A 20824-nucleotide genomic window follows, 5' to 3' on the forward strand; every position below is an offset into this window, starting at 1 on the left:
AAAGATATATTAAAGAATCAAAAGAATACTGATGTGTGTTAATTGGCATACTTTGGTTTTACCCTTTAATCGATATTTTGAAAAATAACATCTTGAACATATGATGTTATCTTGTTCAACTTTTGTAGCTAAAATAAATGGCAGCTTGCCAGTCTTTTAGGTGACTATCAACCATGCTTCCAAACTTGGTAATTCAGGCTCCTATTTTCTCAATAACTTTTCTAATCAGAGGAACAAAGTGTGGTGGGAGACAGGGGTCGGGGTGGGAAGAGAAGGGACAGGAAATACGCCCTTAATGAATTGCTCAAGCTCCTTCCCAGTAATTTCTCTTTGCTTTTCTGAAAAGCACAACTCAAAACCAACTTCTTTCATTCTCTTCCTTCATAAGATATTACTGTTTCCTTAATACTCTCTTCCCGATTTTTGGAAAAATTTAATTTCCTTTCCTGTCCTTTTCCTGGTAACAGCTGCATAGGCCATTGAACTTGGGGAGGGTACAGCCACACTCATAGAAAATGTGATTCTGCTACTGTAGAAGAAGGATGAGATAAAGGGTATTTCCTATATATTTACTTTAGCAATTAAAGTTTTATAAGCCCTTTTTAATGGTTATATCATTAAAGATAGTCTTTTGTCATTCATGGATGCTCAATTATAATAAGGAACTATGATTTTCTAATTAGTCTCAAGCTATATCTACATAATACCATCATACTCAGGTAAAAGTGAAAAAAATACACAACTATAATGGCTATATTTTAGCACTTTATTATATTCCAGGTATAGATACTGAATCTTTTACATTTTTATTTCTTAATTTTTACAGTTGTCTTGTTTTAAAGATAAGGAAACTAAGAAGTAGAGAGTTTAAGTAAATTCTCAAATTCCCAAAGTCACACAGTAAGTGATAGAGTGGGGATTTGAATCTATGCCTGTGTTTTGAACCAGTCAATGTCATGTTCATGGTACTCAGGTAGAAAGTTTAGAAAAGGGTAGAAAGTTTAGAGCCATGTCTATAAAAAAAAAAAAAAGCCAATTATTTGGACTTTTTAACTTTCCATGCAGATGTCTTAGGCTAGAAGCATAACAGTACCCACATTTAACTATCCTGCATTTGGCTACTCTAACTTATCTTTTTCAGCATCCTAAGTTACAGTCTCATAATTTCATTTCCAGTGGATATTTCTGGAATACTAGTTGCACTCGCCTATCCTAACCTTTGAACAGGAACGTAAACCTGGCTCAGAGATTCAAAGAGGTTTTTGAAATGTTTCAGAATATACAGAACAGAAATTCTTCCAAATGACCAAGAGACAGGTCCCCATGCTATAGTGACCAGCTGTCCCAATTTGCCCAGAACTAAGGGCTTTTCCTGGATGTACAGCCTCTAGCTGTGAAACCAGGAGATTCCTGGGTGAATCTGAATGAGTTGGCTCCCCTCCCCCACACATAGCATCTGTATGCTGTAGCTGCACCCTTAGCATTTCTTAAAATCCCCATATTATGAAGATTTTTCAACTGGTGTGCAAAAGAATTTTTAAAACATGCATTACCTAACTATTTAGTCAGGGATATTGACCTCTTTTCCCTTAGATTGTCAAAAAAAATGACAACACCCAATACAATAATAGCTACCTGGTATAAACAAATCAAAATTATCCCTATTTTTTGTGGTCAGATCGTCAAGAAATATAAACATTTCTTGGTGTGCTGCAGAATTTTAGTAATTAGTTTATGTGTACCATGAGGTGAAAAATATTGAATATTGCCACCATATTAAAATGTACTGTTACTAAAATGTTTCATTTCCATAAAAATAATATCGCAGGGAGAAATTTTTATATTATAAATGCAGGGCCTCAGATGTCTGTTCAGTTATACACAAAAATGTATATAATGACTGGATATTTAAAAATAATTCATAGACACTTTTCAAAATGTGTAAAGAATTTCAAATGTTTTATTGCTCTTCCCTGAAAATAATTTCATTTGCATGATTTTATTTATATGCTAGTACCTTAGAGGTGCCTATTTTGTATATTCTGATTAAGAAGTATTTTATAATATTATAGTGTTTTATTTCAGTTATATCTTCTTATAACTATTATTAGTTTAATTGATTCAAGTGTTTTTGAGTTTATAGATAAAGATTGAGAAAAATGAGTAAATGAGGCAGTTTAGTGTGATTTGCACAGAAGACCATCCTATAATGCATAGCAGTTTTAAATTAGTTATATCTTTTTTTAAACCATATAATTCTAATACTGTATTTCTAATGATGATATCTTGTTACATGAATTACTGTGAATTAAAAATATACTTAATATCTTTAAGCTAAGATTTAATTTTTGGCCTAAGTAAAAAACATTAGCATAATTTAATTGGAAAACAGACAAAATAGTATAAAAATATATACACACATATGTGAATATATATAGTGTGTATTTGTTATATGTTAGAAAAAATACGACACATAGAGATGAAGAGGAAAATGCAAGAAAGAATGACAGAATAGAAATGGTTGAAACTGGCCAATGTGACTTAATATGGAGGACTCAAATGAGTATAGTAAATTCTGTGGGGAGGTTCCTTGAAGAGACATTTTAAAAAATAATTTTTAATTACAGTTGACATACAATATCAATTAGTTTCAGGTATACAACACAGTGATTAGACATTTATATAACTTATGAAGAGATCACCCCAGTAAATCTAGAACCCGTCTGACACCATACGCAGTTATTACGATGTTGTTAAGTATATTCCCTATGCTATACTTTACATCCTTATGACTATTTTGTAACTACCAATTTGTACTTAATCACTTTCTCTTTTCAACCATCCCCCCAAATCCCCTGCCATCTGGCAACCATCAAAATGTTATCTGTTTCTATGTTTGCTTCTGTTTTGTTAGTTAGTTAGTTAGTTAGTTAGTTAGTTAAGTTTTTTTAGATTTTACAGGTAAGTGAAATCATATGGCATTTGTCTTTTTTCTGATTTGTTTCACTCAACAGAATACCCTTTACGTCCATCCATGTTGTTGCAGATGGCAAGGTTTCATTCTTTTTTTATGGCTGAGTAATAGTCCATGTCTATCAATGGATACTTACGTGGCTCCCATATCTTGGCTATAAATAATGCTGCAATGAACACAGGAATGCATATATTTTTTTGAATTAGTGCTATCAGTCTCTTCAGGTAAATCCCTAGAAGTTGAATTGCTGAGTTCTTCACCCTCTTATTATAGCCTTTGTTTTAAAGTCTCTTTGTTGGATATAAGTATTGCTACCCCAGCTCTTTTTTTGTTTTCATTTGCATCAAATATCTTTTTTCATTCCTTCATTTTCAGTCTGTGTGTATCTTTTATTCTGAGGTGAGTCTCTTGTAGACAGGATACATATGGGTCTTGTTTTCTTATCCATTCATCTACCCTATGCCTTTTGACTGGAGCATTTAAGCTGTTTACATTTAAAATAGTTATTTATAGGTACATACTTCTTGTTATTTCATTCTTTATAATTATGTTCCTCTTCTTTTTTCTTTTTTTTTTCTTAAAGAAGTCCGTGTAACATTTCTTGGAATAGTGCTTTGGTAATGAACTCCTTGAGCTTTTTCTTGTCTGGGAAGCTCTTTATTTCTCCTTCAACGTTAGCCTTGCTGGATAGAGCACTGGTAGTAGTATTTCCTTGCTTTTCATCACTCTGAGTACAGTGGTACCTTGGTATTCATCATTAATTCATTCTGGAACTCGTGATGAGTACCAAAGCTGACAAATACCAAACAATGAAGCATTTTCCCTTGCTGGGTGGCCTCATGACCCACAAGTTATAGCAAGTGTGATGGGTCCCGAACAAGCACCGAGTGCTGAAATATTTTTTTCTTGTCAAAATGTGATGAGTATAGGGTTTGACGAGTTCTGAAGCCATTGAGTACCAAGGTATGACTGTATTTTGTGCCAGTCCCTTCTGACCTGTAACGTTTCTGTTGAGAAATCCACTGGCAGTATTATGAGACCTCTCTTTTTGGTAACTAATTGCTTTTCTCTTGCAGCTTTTAAGATTTTTCTCTTTGTCTTTAACCTTTGGCATTTTAATTATGTTGTGTCTTGGTGTGGGCCTCTTTGGGTTCATCTTGTTTGGGACTCTGGGCTTCTTGGACTTGTATATTTTATTTCCTTCACCAGGTTAGGAGCTTTTGCATCATTATATCTTCAAATAGGTTTTCAATTCCTTGCTCTTTCTCTTTTCCTTCTGGTACCCCTATAATGTGAATGTTGATATGCTTGATATTGTCTCAGAGTCCCCATAAGCTATCCTTATTTAGGGGGGTTCTTTTTTCTTTTTGTTGTTCTAATTGGGTGTTTTCTGCAACCTTATCATCCAAATCACTGATTTGATTCTCTGCTTCATCTGTTGTACTGTTGATTCCCTCTAATATATTCTTCATTTCAGTTATTTTAGTCTTCATTTATGACTTGTTCTTTTTTATGTTTTCTATATTATTGTTTCTATATTAATGTTTTCTATTTCTTTATTGATATTCTCACTGAGATCCTTGAGCATCCTTATAACTAGCATTTTGAACTCTGCATCTTGTATATTGCCTGTCTCCATTTTGTTTAGTTCTTTTTCTGATGATTTGTCCTGTTCTTTCATTTGAGACATGTTTCTTTGTTTCCTCCTTTTGGCTGCCTCCCTATGTTTGTTTCTATGAATTAGGTAGGGTTGCTATGTCTCTGGTCTTGCTAGAGTTGCCTTGCGTAGTATGTGTCCTGTGGGGCCTGGTGGTACAGTCTCCCTGGTCACCTGAGCTGGGTTCTCCAAGAATGTCCCTTGTGCAGGTGGTGTGTGTCCTTCTGTTGTAGTTGAGCCTCAATTGCTGTTAGCATGTCGATGGGAGGGATTGACCCTCAAGCTGATTGACAGTGAGGGCTGACTGACTACAGTGGAGGAGCTGCTGTGTAGAGAATGACCCTATGTAGCAGGATTCATTTTAGTGGGGCCCTGGTGCCTACTGAGTCTGCCCTTTGAGTGTATGATTTGTGGAGGTGCTTGAGTGGTACTTGGTGTAGTCTGAATTTGGCCACTAGATGTGTTGGTTATAGAGCCTCATGGAAGGTACAAACCAAGGTCAGCCACTGCCTGTGCCCTGCCTGGGGCCACTTGGTATGAGCTACAAAGTGATCTTGCAAATGGTTGCCACGTGTGCTGGGCTTGGAAGGACCTGGGAGAAGCTAAGCTACAAACTGAGGCCAGCTCCTGGTAGACCTGGGCTTGGGGCCACTTAACAAGAGATATGCAGCACACAGAGGCCAGAGCTGCTTGTTTGGGGTTTGTGAACCTTTGAGAGATTTTAGGAGAGTACGCAGCATGCACTGAGACAGGCCATTTGTATAGAAAAGCCATTGGAAATGGCGTATGTGGGCCCAAAGTAGGGTGGGACGTGGTCCTGTGGAATATCAGGACCGAGTGAACAGTGTTAGCCAGCTTGATGGAGACTCAGATGTGGTGCCTGCACTTGCAAGGCTCAGCAGAAGAACTCTGTCTTCCACCAGCACTTCTATGTGGGAGAAAGCTTCCTCTCCAGCCCTTGCCTTGAAGCCAAACAATTCAATTCCTCCTCTTATTTCTCTGGTTCTTTTCTAGTTGTTTTTCCAGCACTGGAGCTCTGAGTGAGTCCATTGCCAAGTAAATCCCCATGCAAGCCCTTTAAGAGAAATGCTTGGGACTCTAGAAGCCCATCGTCTCACGCAGCCAAAATCCCTGCTGGTTTTCACAGCCAGATGTTGTGGGGCCACCTCTTCTTGGCACTGAAACCCTGGGCTGGGGAGCCAGGTGTGGGCAGGGACTCCTCACACGTCAGGGGGACCCCTGTAGCCAAGGCAGTCCTCCCTATTCTTAACCGCCGCACGTGAGTGTGGGCCCAGCCTACTCCTCACCTTCACTGCTTATACAGGTCTTCACACGGCTGCTTCTGTATATTCTTAGTTAGAGGCCCTCTGTTCAGCTAGACTTCAGGCAGTTTTCTCAATGATGGTTGTCTTATAGTTTAGTTGTAATTTTGATGTTGTCCGGGAAGGAGGTGAGTACAATGTTGACCTACTTTGCCATGTTCAACAGACATTTTTTTCAATTTTTAAAAAATATATGTATATTTTAATTTATATGGCTGTATAAATACTATGTATGTATGTGTGTATACATACATAAAATAAAATAACTATTCAGTATATTCTGCTTGTAAATTTTGAAAACTGGTTGTGGACATCTTTCTGTTCAGTGAATATACTTCTACAACATAATTTTTTATGGCAACTTCAGTCGACATTTTTTAAAAACCCTCACTCCCTGCCAGGCTCAGACCTGAAGCTGGGACACTCAGGTGAATAAGACATGGACTGCCCTCAGGTAGCTCTTTGTCTAGTAAGGAGGATCAACTTGTAAATACAGAACTTGTGATATAATAGAAAAATGCAATAATAAAATGAAACCAAGGCTCAACGCTGGTGTAGTATGTGTGCGTGGTGGAGAGGGGAGATTCTAGGGGCTTCGTACAAGAATCTGTACTTGAGTTGAGTCTTTGAAGGATGGTGGGATGTGGTCAGGTGTGCGCGGGTTGGAAGGGCACAGAGAGGGGTGGGAAGAGGACATTCCAAGGGTTGAAATGCTCCCAGGCACGAACTAGAATGCAGTCTTGCCTCGGGTGTTTACTTAAGGGATACACAAGTCACAAAGGAAGCTGAACTCCTGTCAAAGCAGGGTTGTAACAGAGGCTGGTGATAAAGGGTTTCACATGGACTCTGTTGTAGGCAGGTGATGTGATGAGAATTGTATGACTGTAGTTTAGAAGGTAGAATGGTGGGAAAAGAAGCAGCGGTGGAGACAGAGATTGAGGGGCTGGAGTTTCGATCTGCAAAGATGAGGAGATGAACTGAGGCAGTGGCAGCGGCAGTGCAGAAAGACAGGGGCGCAGTGATGGCTGAGGCAGTGGGTGTCATAAACAGCGTGGTGTCGGGGCTGAGGTGATGAGAGGAGGGGCAAGAGGGCCTTTGAAGTTGTGGTCTCACCCCGAGGTGTGTGATGTGGAACATAAGCTGTGGAAAGGAAATGTTACAAGATATAAATATATTTAGTTTTTACCTGTTTAAGAGAAACAATTATATTTTACTGATGATTAGGCTTTGAAATTTTAGCAATACAGATATTTAGTTTTAAAACTATTATGCTTATACTGGAGGTTGATGCTCAGAATTTTTTTCACTGGTATGAATCAAATAAAAAATGACTGGAGACCAGAGAATGCTTTAAGGAAGTTTTTTTAGTCTTGGGTCCCTTTATACTCTTTTCTTTAGGACCCCAAGGAGCTTTTGATATGTAGATTATACTTAATTGACATTTATCCTATTAAGATTTATTGTCTAAAAAGCTGAGAAGTATAAAAAGATTTAATAATTAATTTAAAGATAATAACAAACCCAATGCATGTTAACTAACATACGTATGAAAAAAAACCCTTCTATTTTCCATCACAAAACAAAATTAACTGAGAGAGACAACCTTGTTTCACATTTTTGCAAATGTAATGCCTGTCTTCATAGAAAACACCTACATTCTTCTCTGTGTTCTGTACTCAAACTGTTGCGATATGTGTTTCTGACTGAAATGTATGAAGAAACTGGTCCCACACAAAGATGTAATTGGAAAATGGAGGAGCTTTTAATAGGCTTTTTAGATAATTGTAGATATTCTTCTATGTCACTCAGTAAGTAACAGTTTTTTGTAAGGTATTGCAGTTTGGAACCTGATACTGCATCAATAGACTTTTGTGCTCTGTTACATTAAATTCATTTGTTTATTCTGTACTTTGAATACATCTGCATTCAAACCTGATTTTGTAACCTCATGAATTGGTTACTTGAAAAATATTGATTCACTGGGTTATGCAAGAATTTTAAAATTTTGATGCATTCCATTATACAACATCAAACAAGTCATTTTTGTTACTATCACCAACAGGCTCATCAGAAAATTTTTATGTACTGGGAAGCTGTCAAATTCATGGTGATGGATACAAATTTCCAAAATTCTTATTTTTGCTGGAAAGTTGTCAGTAGTTTCTCTTCACTTATTTTCAAGGAAACATCTGCCAAATACCCAAATCTGAGTAACCGTAGTTTGTCAGTCTTTCAAATACAAAAAGGGTTACGTGAAAAAGTGAATTTTAGCTGACTACTAAAACAATTGCATAAGTGCTTTTCCTTGCAACAATTGTGGTAATTCAGATGAAGCATTTTTTTAAAGTTGTGTGTGTTTTTACTGAGAGCGCGTGGTGGTGAAGCACACAAGATATAAAGTTCGGTACCAACCACACAATTTGTGCTAAGACTCTTCCGGTTTTACTCACCATCTCATTTGCACCATTGTGAGTATGAACAAAATGGAAAAAAAAAAAACCCAGAGAACATCTTTAGCATTATTATGAAACAGTGTTGACATTAAAGGGTGCATGAAAGATCTCAGAGACTCTAGAGACCGCTCTCTAATAGCTGCTGATTTAAGATCCTCCTCATACAGATGTCAGGGGGCCTCGTGCCACCTTCTGCTTTTAGAAAAGTTTTAAGGAAAGACATTTCAAATGTATGCTTCATTAAAAAAAAGTTAGATAATCTTATCTGAAATCCATGGCCTTAAAATAATTTTTTAAAACTACTTTCTTTTTAGTCTAAAATTAGAAGTTGCTATTTCAACTTTTTTACACTGGCATTTAGTAATTGGATATGTCTTTTTTTTCATGTCTCAAAATGCCTAAAATTTGTAAGAGCCCTGACAGCCAAATCACAGGAAAATAAATTCATTCCTCCTCCAAAGGCTTTCTGAAGTATAGTCTTAGTAGAGAGTGACTTTTTTTGACTTCCCAAAATTGATTTTTCAGAAACATCTTGTTTCATGTGTTAAAAGTGTTCTATATATAGTAATGATAACTGTATAAATCAATCCAACTCCCGTTCTAGGTAATGGGATAGTATTTCTTTCCTTAACTCATGCAAAAGGGTGCTTTATTTTAAAAGATTTATTTAAGTGTAATTGTTTTAATCTATCTCATTTATTTAAGCATTTTTATGCAATCAAAGATGATCATCTGAGTCCTGGGTTATTTTAAGATCTAATTTCCTAGCATGTTTATGCAGTATATTTTGTAAGCCCATGTATTCTTTCTAATTATAGTCCAGGTAGCAATTAAAGGTAATGAAAATGATCTTAATAAGTCATCTAATGGGCCATGGGTAAAATTTGGTTTTTAAAATGTAGCTTAGGTGTTATTTATAGAGTGATTCCTAACAACAGATGATGTTGCAGAAGAAAAGCAAAGTTCTGATAGAAGCCAGAGGAAATTTCTATGACAAACTGGGGTTGCAGGTACTTAATAGGGATGAAAAGATTAGGCTAACAAAACAAGAGCAGTGGAGCCCTGGCCATTGTGGCTCAGTTGGTTGGAGCGTTGTTCTGTGTAACAAAAGGTTTCAGGTTCAATCCTGGTTGCAGGTTTGGTGGCACATAGGAGAAGCAACCAAAGCATGTTTCTCTCCCTTTCACCTTCTCTTCTTTCTCCTCTCTCTAAAATCAATAAGCATGTCCTCAGGAGAGGAAGAAAATTAAAAAGAGCCTTGGAGAAGATCTGGAGATAAATATTGCCTTTGGGGCTCAAGAAAGGAAAGTTTAAGTTTACAGAAAATTAGAGAATAGTAGAGCAAACAATTATTTGCTCTTCACTTCAATTTAACAGTTAATATTTTATTGTATTTGTTTCCTCTTTTTTGTGAAGTTACTTTAAATTAAATACATCTTGACATTTTATAATACTTATAAATAAGATAATGCCATTGTAAGAATGTCCAGTCTGATAGAAAAGTTTATTTGAGCCAAACTGAGGACATGCCTAGATATAGGATTACAATAGATTGAGAAAATGCTTCTGAGAATGGCAGTTTTGGGTTTTTTTTTTTTTAAATGCATTTGGAATCCAAGGAGGGAACATAGGGGACATTACATGAAGTTCATTTCTTGTAGATTAAGGAAGTGGGAGAAATAAGTTGGGGAAATTTCCAAGATTGGATAAAAATGTAGAGATAAATACTTCTTTTACATTAGTGGGTACAAGATAGTTAACATTGAATAGTTACAGTAAATAGGGATGGTGTACAGGAAACAAATCACCTGCTCCCTTGAGGGTGGTTATACCTCAGAGGGGTCTAAAAAAGAGTATTACTCTGACATTTCAAAGATGTGTTAACCTAGATGCACAAGAACAATGGACAAGGCTTGCTTAAGGAAAAGATAAAGCTTTTACTAAGGAAGTTATAGGTCTGGGGTTTGACTATAGACCATGACTTGCAGAAGTAGAAATTTATGATCAGATCATCTTCTGAGGTCACTTTTGGTCACTGAGCATGTCAGATTTATTACATAGCCTCTTTTTTTTTTCCACAATAGTTTTCAGGTCTAAAAGATAAAACAAGTATATATTTTACTGTGATGTGTTGATCTAAGGACAACTGAGGACCTGCAATAGGGTCTATATTTTGCCAGTTGAGGCGTGCAAGCTATGAGCTCTAGCATAATAGGTTGGGATGATGGAAGGGATTTTATAAAATTGTTTAGAGGACTTAGAGGAGGAAAACGATTGAGCTGACAAGAAATTAGAAGAGAAACAGAGATATCAAATGGGAACTTTTGATTACAGTTTGCTATTTGGTGTGTGGTTTAACCATTTTCTCTCTCCATGATGTCTTAATTTAAATTTGCATTCTTCATTTATACTTTATAAATTGGACTATTTTTTTTTTCAACTTGATCCTGACCTTTGGGTAAATGTAGAGTGAAAACTGAGCTTGAACAAGTGTGTCCACTGACGCCACCATTGAAGGGCCCACGCAATCTATGCTCTAAAGGGTTTTAGCCAGTCAGTAACACAATGTCCTCTTGGAATTTTTCTTCTTTTTTACTGTTTTTTTGCATTGAAGTGAATGTCTTAATTTATGTAATGTCTTCTTACGTTTAGGTCTTGGATGTGGTTTGTTATACACGGCAACAGTGACCATTACGTGCCAGTATTTTGACAGCCGCCGAGGCCTTGCACTTGGCCTGATTTCAACAGGTACATTTTCAAAATAAGTACAGCATTGTGACTATACAGGCTTCTAATCAGAGCGAAAAGTTACCAAACACAAATATGTTTAACCAGCCACTCCCCAGCAAGAACTCAGCTAGCAAATTTTTTTTCTCTAGTCCTGTATGGCGATCTCAGTTTCTGCTGTAAATATGGCCTAGCTTTCAGAAAAGCCTAAGATACACATATGAAAAATCTGGGACATTAGATTTCCCATATGTTGAAGTAAGAAACGTGCAAACCTGTAGAGAAGTTTTATGAGTTTATTTGAGACAAACTGATGATATATGCTGGGAAGCTCCTTTTTTTGCAGCTTCTTTTATGCATTTGAAGTTTTTCAGCTCCTTTTATGCATTTAAATTAAGGAGGGAATGTAAGGAAAATTACAGGGAGGTGAGCAAAAAGCAGCATGGAGATTGGGTCACAGGGTAGTTAATCAAGACCACAAGTCTTCTGGAGGGTGGTTATCTCAAAGGTGTCGACCTAGATGCACAAAAACAATGGACAGGGCTTGCTTGAGGCAAGAACAGGCCTTTTACTAAAAAGTTATAGGTCTGGGGTGTGACTCCCCACCAGGAACTGCCCAGTTAGGAATTTATGATCAGGTCGCCCTGTGAGGTTTCTCTCCATAGAACTCTTGTCTTCATCCACAAATATAATACAGGAAAAGAAAGCTTATGGCCCCGTAAATTGAGAGTCACGTGCTGGTCAGAATTGTGTAGAAAGAAGCGGCAAGCACGTATGTAAAGGACTTTATCCCTGAGAAAGGTTGGAGAAATGGAAGGGAAATGGAGACCCCCAAGACCCCTGTCAGGAAGACTGATGCTGATAGCTCTCAAACTCCATTTATTGTGAGACTTACAGTTTCCACAAAGAAAGTGGAAAGGACTGACTTATGAATACATCTCACTGACCTATGTGCACATCCAAAAGACGGGTTGTTTACTCTTGCTATTCCTTTAATAATCAAGAGGGGATCACTGGGTTGGGGGATGTAAATATAAAATTTCTGGACTCTCTTTGAAAATTCAAAACTGTATTTTACTTTTCAGATGGATTTTTTTCCTAAGCAAGTTAGGGAACTTATCAAAATTTTTGTAGCCAGTATTTTATGAATTTGCTTGGGAAATAAAGCTGCAAATTTACTAAAAGTTGTATGTTTGCATATGCTACTTGTTAATGGGTGGGTATGCCTGGGAGGCCGGCTTTCAGATAAGCTGAATAACTTTAGTAATATATCTGACAACAGGATCCAAATTAATGTTTTGCCCCTGAGGCCTACCAGTGGCAACAAAGTGATCCCAGATCTATTTACATGTAGCTGAATGTTTACCCAATGTGGCTTAAAGAAGCATTGCCAGTTAAGAAATGTAGATCATGGTCTAGGAAGAGATAGGGCCAGAATCTGAAGACATGGCTAAGGCAGACATGTGAGAAGAAGTAGAAAAGTCAAGAGGGAGAATTGAAAGCAGTTGGAGGGTAGTTTTAGGAACCTGGAGTATGACAGTAGGCATGGCATCTTAAAGGACAATGGGTCTTACCTATACTATATATTTTCTGCAGAGGCACTATAATAATAAGCACAGACCCTGGAGCCAGACCGGGTTTGAGTCCTGCCTGTGTCATCCACTAGCTGTCTGGTGATTGACAAGTTAGTTAACTTTTAAGTTAGTTAACTGTTAAGCCTCAGTTTTCTGAACTGTAAAATGGGAATAAAACAGTCCTTGTCACATTGGTTTATGGGGAATATTAAAGGAGTTATTCTGTAAGACACATGTCAAGGGCTCTAAAAGTACTAGTCATTATAATTATGACCTAGATTTCCCTGAATGTCCAGATTTATTTGTGCTGAAGACTTTGAAAACTGTACGCTGAGTGCGCTGCTCTTGCTTTTCACTCAGTCTAGGGAAGAGGACATATGTGCTTGGGCCTTGGCACACTGAATCCAAAATGGAGCTCCTATGGACAGTCAAGATTTGGCAGAATTAAGGAGTTTTCAGTTTCAATTCACAGGGAGCTAGGTGAGGCAAAATTAGGGAGAAATACGAATCTACTGTCTTAGTCCGTTCAGGTTGCTACAACAAAGCACCATCCACTGGGTGGCTTATAAACGATAGAAATGTACTTCTCATAGTTCCGGAGGCTGGGAAGTCCAAGGAAGGACAAGGCGCCAGCAAATTTGGCGAGAGCCTACTTTCTGCTTGCTAGATAGCTGTCATTTCACTGTGTCCTCACAAGGCAGAAGGGGAGAGGAAGCTCTTGGGGTCCCTTTTATAAGGGCGCTAATCCCATTCATGAGGGCTCTGCCATCATGACCTCATCACCTCCCAAAGGCCACACCTCCTAACACCATCACCTTGGGGGCTTGGTTTCAGCATGTAAATCTGGGGGAACATAAACATTCTGTCTGTTGCATCCAACTTCAGTGAAAGAGATGGCAAGCAAACTAAAATTACAGTAGAATGTTTTAAAATTAAAAAGAAAACAATAGTGAAAATACTTGAAATATTGTGACCTAGTTGAAAGAAAGGAACATGGGCGTGAAATGAAGGTTTTGGGGACTCAATCTGCTCCGTGGTGAGCAGGGGTTGGTAAACCAATGCCCATGGACCAAGTCTGGTCTACTGCCTGTTTCTGGATAGCTCACAAGCTAAGGATGACTTTTTGCATTTCTGTATAGTTTTGAAAAATCAAAAGAAGACTATTTAATGGCATGAGAAAATTATGTGAAATTCAGATTTCAGTGCTTGTAAATAAAGTTGCATTGGAAGAGAACCATACTCGTTCCTTTACAAACCTTCTCTGGCCGCCTTCTTGCTTCAAGGGCAGAGCTGAGCATTTGTGAGAGGTCGTATGGCCTGCTGTGGCTTAAATATTCACTCTCTAGCCCTTTATAGGAAGAGATTATTGACCCCTGGTATTAATAGTTAATCATTGCATGAGTGTATATCTTACTACTTCAGGTTCCCTGAACACTGATGAATGTTTTTCCTCATTGTGGTAATGTCTAATTTAGACATACATGGAAGGATAATTCATCCTTTATTTCACTTTACCCTTTACATTGATAATTTTTAAATTAGAGTTTTCTTTCTGAAAATTAAAAAGTATAATTTTCATTTTACACAGACCCACAAGAACGTTCTGAGTTACTCTTTATTGCCCTGGAAGAATTTCTGCATCTTTCTTAGCTTTGGCTGCATCTCTGTGGGAGGCAGGCTGAGGAAACTAGTGTTTCACATGTAATTTGATTGTGCTGTCCTGTTGTATACTGAGCATATCATAGGTATTCAATAGATTTTGTTTGAATTGATTTAATATCTCTTTATATTTCATGATGTTGAGAGCTACACTTAGTTGGTGAGCAATGGAGAAGTTGCTTATTTTTCTCAATTTGAGGTCAAAATATACAACTTGCAAAATGCCAAGAGTATTTCTAAATATCTAAAGGAATGGCACATTTTTAGACTGTACAAAGAAGTGGTTTTAGACAAAAATGTGAATTAATAGTGAATGGATGGTAATGCAGTGCAGAAGTACATGACACAGTGCTATTTCCTATTCTTTCAGTTTATTTTCTGAAGTGCTTTTAACTTTTGAAGAATGTGCTACTTTTAAAAAGATAAGGGAAGGATTAAATTTGTCTACTTATGATTTTTCAATGTCAGCAAAGAAGATACTATGTTACTGGCCACAAAAAGATAAAATTTTAGCTGCCCTTACATTAACATGAGCTATAAATTAATATTTCTTGCAAATAATTTTGGGGGATTATTAAAAAATTAACTTTAAAAATGTGAGAAAGAGACAATCGTGGTCCCAAAGAAAAATGTTTTCTTGCAAGTCTAAGCCAAAGTCATTTGGTTATTTGTAGGAATTTTTGATAGGATGGGTTTGTGGCCTGCACGGCACCCTGTGGGGGTTATGACATAATTTCGCACAGATCATTTTAAAAGTATGATCAGCCTATTTATCTATTTTTAACAGATCCAATTATTTCTCTACTGCTTTTTCTTGTGACATTTTTCAATGATATTTAAATTTTAAAATATTCAATTTTGAAAGTGTTGAAGTCAGAATCATATAAAAATACTGCAGATTAATTGGACTAAGATAACATGCCATTTCAGTGTGTTTAGAGGGATCTATGCCAAACACAAAACAAAACAAAACAAAAAACACCCTGAGGAATTTACAGTGTTGCAAGGATATGCGAACCAGGCATATTCTGTGATTTAAATATCGCATCAAATTGCACTCTACTGTTACTCTTTTCATAGATTAGTAATGTGAGTTACTTATTCTGGTGGTTCAGCATTGGATTTGAACTATCACACCATTGCAAATATCCCATCAAAATTAAAATATATTCTTTATATCAAAACTAAAATATGAATATTGGCTTTTTCAAAGGGAATAAACCTAAAGCATGGAGCCTGGCCTATAATAAGGGCAGAAAAATTAGTTGCGTAAGGTGTTTGTTAAGAATATGGGCTCCAGGACTGAGTGTGACTCCAACTTAATCCCATTTACAGCTCTGTGGCCTCTGGAAAGTTTTTCAACCTTTCTAGCTCTAGGTCACTTCATGTGCAGGTTGGGAATAATTATGAGACCTACGCAATATGATCATTATCAGGATTAAATGAGGTCGTGCAATGTAAAGTACTTGACACTGTTTGAGCTATGAATGCTAATTCTTAAAATAAATATTCTATTAGTATTACTCTTATTATTGCTATTAGCATTACCTTTCATAGTCTTGCTGTGATTTTCATATGAAGGCACGTGTGGGTGCCAGTGTAAAAAAGAAATTGAGTTGTGATACGGATACTATCTGTCCTGAGGGTCCCAGGTCATAAGAGATGAAGATTGACCAGTCCCCGTTTCCTTTTTAGGTTCAAGCGTTGGACTTTTCATATACGCTGCTCTGCAGAGGCTGCTGATTGAGTCCTACGGACTGGATGGGTGCCTGCTGATTGTGGGTGCTTTAGCTTTAAATATATTAGCCTGTGGCAGTCTGATGAGACCCCTCCAGTCCTCCGATTGCCCTTTGCCTGAAAAAACAGATCTGGAAAGTGTACCAGATAGATTCTCCACTTACAGTGAAAAAGAAAAGAACCTAGAAGAAAACATAAGCATTCTTGAAAAGAGCTACGGTAGTGAGGAAACATATAAGAGCACGTTAGCCAACGGTGACTGGAAACAGGAAAACCTACTTCATAAAAACCCGACAGCAATGGCGCACCGCACAAGAGAGACCGAAACATACAAAAAGAAAGTTGCAGAACAGACATATTTTTGCAAACAGCTTGCCAAGAGGAAGTGGCAATTATACAAAAACTATTGTGGAGAAACTGCGGCTCTTTTTAAAAACAAAGTATTCTCAGCCCTCTTCATCGCTATCTTTCTTTTTGACATCGGAGGGTTTCCACCTTCATTACTTATGGAAGATGTAGCCAGAAGTTCAAATGTGAAAGAGGAAGAGTTTATTATGCCACTTATTTCCATTATTGGCATTATGACGGCAGTTGGTAAACTCCTTTTAGGGATACTGGCTGACTTCAAGTGGATTAACACCTTGTACCTTTACATAGCCACCTTAATAGTCATGGGCCTGGCCTTGTGTGCTATTCCATTCGCCAAAAGTTATGTCACATTGGCAATACTTTCTGGGATCCTCGGGTTCCTTACTGGTAATTGGTCCATTTTCCCATATGTGACCACGAAGACTGTGGGAATTGAAAAATTAGCCCATGCCTATGGGATATTAATGTTCTTTGCTGGACTTGGAAATAGCCTTGGACCACCAATTGTTGGTAAGATATTTATCTTAAAGTCATCCACTTTACTGCTTTTCTTTGTGACTTCTCCAGATATAGAAATTCACATTGTAATAATAGCACAGATTTGCACAAAAGAAATCTGTATGGTAACGGTTTATTCAAAATCACTTTGCTGTAGTTTAAAAGCCAATATCCTTGTTCAGGGACTTGTATTTGTTCTTTATTTGGGAGAAATCCAAAACTCCTGCTTCTTGTGCACATTTTTTGAGAAATTCTCTTTTTCTAATTCCCAGTAGGCCACCATGAAAGTAGATGGAATATATATTCTCATACTAACTGCATCTGAAATTGATAAGATTAGAGTAGGGACTGCATATTGATACTATTTTTTTTTAAATCAAACTCATTGTTTTCTTACTCTCTTTCCTTCCCAGGTTGGTTTTATGACTGGACCCAGACCTATGACATTGCATTTTATTTCAGTGGCTTCTGCGTCCTGCTGGGAGGTTTTATTCTGCTCCTGGCATCCCTGCCCTCCTGGGAAACATGCAACAGGCCCCTCCCCAAGCCGGCTCCAACGGCCTTTCTGTACAAAGTTGCCTCTCATGTTTAGAGGCATATCGGATGGCAGGACAAGACTGTTTTTTCATAGTAAAATTTCACTGTGGCTGATTCTGAGTGAATTTAAAAAAACAACAACAACATATACTACTCTCTATGTAGCCTCTATCTCCTGTACTTTATTTTCTTTTCCCAATAAGGGGGATTATTTTGTTTTGCTATTATTCATGAGTTCTTGACATGGTAAAAATTTTGGCCCGCCTCCAAAGGCTTTCTCTGTGTGAACAAATAATTTCTCTGAAGGCTCCATTAGTTCCATTGCAAGGCACCCTGAGGGGACTCCTCTCTCTTAAAACTGCAGGCAGCATGATGAGATACACTTGAGAGCCGTTAGGGACGAGCACCCTCTTCTCTAAGTTAGACTAGCTAGTGAACAGAAGACTTTGAGCCAGTCAAGAAATGAAAGTAGTTACTAAAACAGCATTAAGAATTGCAGTGGAGCAAACTGATCATTGAAGGAAAAAAAAAAAAAAAAGACATTTTAAATCACAGTCACCAGTTTTCATTATTCTATTTTATTTACCTTGATGAAGCACCCACATGTTTGGTGCCCGTTGAGCATCATGTGTCTGCTGAGATGAAGGCGATCTCCAAACAGAGGAGGAGTCGCTGTAGCCTTGCTTCATGGTTGGCTGCTATAACCTGGCTCACTCACTTTTGTCTGTCAGCATCTATTCAAGCTGATGTTCCCCAGGAAGTGCTGATTTTACCTGTTTCCAAATTGGAAATGCATATTTAAACCATTCCGTTCTGGCAGATGGGAGCCACCCATTTGCTTTGGGAACAGTGGGGACGAATTGCAAGTCCTTACCTATCTTTTCAATTTATTTGCTACTATCACGTTTTACCACTACCATATTTTAATTCAAGGGCAGAACGAAGAAGTGTGTGCGCGCGCACGTGCGTGTGTGTGTGATGTTCTAAGTCTGTGTGGGACATGGGAAGGGGAAAAGGCAATAAGAAGTTGACACCCTGATCCAACTTCATTCATTCTTAAGAAAAATGTTCTAGGAGGAAAATCAATGTTTAATAAATTAACATCTTTTTAAAGAAATGTTTTAAAAACTTTTGTATGCATCAGAATCTTCTATAGATCCTTTTGAAAATATAACCACTCTTAGAAGCTTTATTCTGTAGGTCTAGGCTGTGGGCCAAAGATCTGTATTTTTAACAGACTCTTAAAGAGATTCTGATACCACAGCCTGGATTGAGACTGTTATTAAACTGGCAAAACAGGAACATTTTTTCTCTTAATTAAAAAACAAACAAACAAACAAGAGGCCATTGAGGTGATGGGTTTAAATAGATAGGCAAGAGTGGTTTTTAAAATAAGAGGCACTCTTCTTCCCATTGTGCCAAAATTATTTTTTCATTTCTTTTGAAATATGTAAGATTTTTTCATTCTCCTATGCTGCCTTTCTTCTAAGGCACCTGAAGCACTTTATTAAAACGAATCCCCACAACACCTTATTGAGGTGGGTAAACCGTGATTTTCTATGCAGGAAACATGGAATAAGAGGAATTTCAGAACTGGGTTAATCCTACTCAGTGAGAAAATAATGGGGCCCCAAAGTGCCTTGGACTTCTGCTCCATACTCAGACTTCTGGAGAGTTTTCTGTACCTCATTTTTTAGTCACTGTCAAAGATAGTAGATAAAATTAGTGACATTAAAAAAAACTAAACTAAATGTTTTTGTGTTGAAAGTGCATTTTGCCAATATTCAGAAAATCCAATAACCCGATAAAGTTGAACTTTTATGAAATCCCTGCGTTCGTTAATGTTGATAATTGTCCAAATGCACCTTCCCTGTGTGTACTACAGTCCTCCAATGTGTGCATTATCTGTTGTCTAGGGAATGATTTTTAAGAAACAATAAAGTATTTTTTGTTTGTTTTGCATCAGTTTGGTTGCTTTTTCTCTTCTTAGCCAGTTCCCCTGTCCCCACCCCAAATTACATAAAGCGACAGTTGACTTAAATGTAAAACATAAATGACGGGCTGTCTACTTTAGTCTCCAGAATTTGATGATTGGATATCAGTATGTGCAAAGGTCAATTTGCTAAACTATTTTAACTATCGCTTCCAAAAAGCTAATATGTCAGTCCTACAGAAGTCTTTTGAGAGAGAGAAGCCAGAGTTCTCTTCAAGATTCTGAACGATGATCTCATCAGTAACATAATACTGTTTATCCCTACTAATAGCCCTGAGAGATGGGGATTATGATCCTCATTTTATGTTTCAGAACATAATTGCCATGGTATGGACAACACATATAAGTCAATTCCAAAAGCAAAATGAAAAATGTTTGATTTCTAACAAGGTTAGGATATGGGACCTAGCTGGGAGGGTTGTATAGAGATGTTTATATGTTTATATAAATATTTATAACTTGCCCATTTCTCAAGAATTAGTCTTTTAAAAACAGACTTAATAAGGAAATTATATTGATTAGAATACAGTCTTTCTTTTGTGACTCAAAGGTATTTCCTGACATTCCAAGTGCCTTGGGCTGAGTTGGGGGAAGGCGCAAACTGAGATAGTTTGCTCGGGACCCTCTTCCCCGACTTTAATGCTCCCTCACTTCTCCTTTCAGCCTCTCTCGCTCCCTCCTCCTAGGATCCCGTTGCTGACCTAATTTTCTCTAGGAGGACCATGTTGTCAGGGGATAAGGTTCAGACACCAACTTCTAGAGGCCCCATGAGGAACAATACCCAAGACCCAGGAGTTCCAGCCCTGCGAGGTCGTGACCAAATGGTATGTCAGTCCTTTTCCTGACTGCAAAGTCCTGTGACCTCAGAGAGCCTTTAGCTCTCACTATAGGATTATCGTAACTCAGGACATTCCAGGAAAAAAAAAAGAACTCTAAATTTAAGGAAAGAATGTCTCACTTTTTTTTCTTTTACTTAGTATTATATTGAACACGTAAAATACACAATATACATTAGCAGTGCCAAATGATTTATCCTTCATAAATAGCAATCTTGGGACGTTTTGCTCTATAGTCCCTTGTGTCTGAACGATGCCATAAGTTAATAAGATGCCTCTTTAAATAAGGAATTGAACCACAAGTGGGTAAAATGGTTAGAAATCTATGACGGCAAGGACAATATTTGGAGATGCAGTATGCATACTTGTTAAGGCTGTGATTCCTGGGTTCAGATTGTAGCCCACCTGGGTGATTGTGAGGAAACTATTTAGCCTGTCAAAGCCTCAATGTCCTCATTTGTCAAACATATCATAGGGCCATTATGGGT

At 37.5% G+C, this 20824-nt stretch overlaps 1 protein-coding gene across 1 annotated transcript in view; it reads left to right on the forward strand.

Annotated features, from left to right (window-relative positions):
- SLC16A9 (solute carrier family 16 member 9) overlaps positions 1-17562 on the forward strand; it is a 32949-nt gene extending 15387 nt beyond the window's left edge. Inside the window, exons 3-5 of the mRNA XM_054572449.1 lie at positions 11059-11154; positions 16062-16982; positions 17384-17562. Of these exons, the coding sequence (XP_054428424.1) occupies positions 11059-11154; positions 16062-16982; positions 17384-17562 (1196 nt within the window). The remainder of the gene's footprint in view (positions 1-11058; positions 11155-16061; positions 16983-17383) is intronic.
- Positions 17563-20824: the final 3262 nt, after the last annotated feature.

Source organism: Pteronotus mesoamericanus, unplaced genomic scaffold, assembly GCF_021234165.1.
Source record: "Pteronotus mesoamericanus isolate MK-2021 breed Mesoamerican mustached bat unplaced genomic scaffold, CSHL_Meso_final contig_24, whole genome shotgun sequence".
Classification (NCBI taxonomy): Eukaryota; Metazoa; Chordata; class Mammalia; order Chiroptera; family Mormoopidae; genus Pteronotus; species Pteronotus mesoamericanus.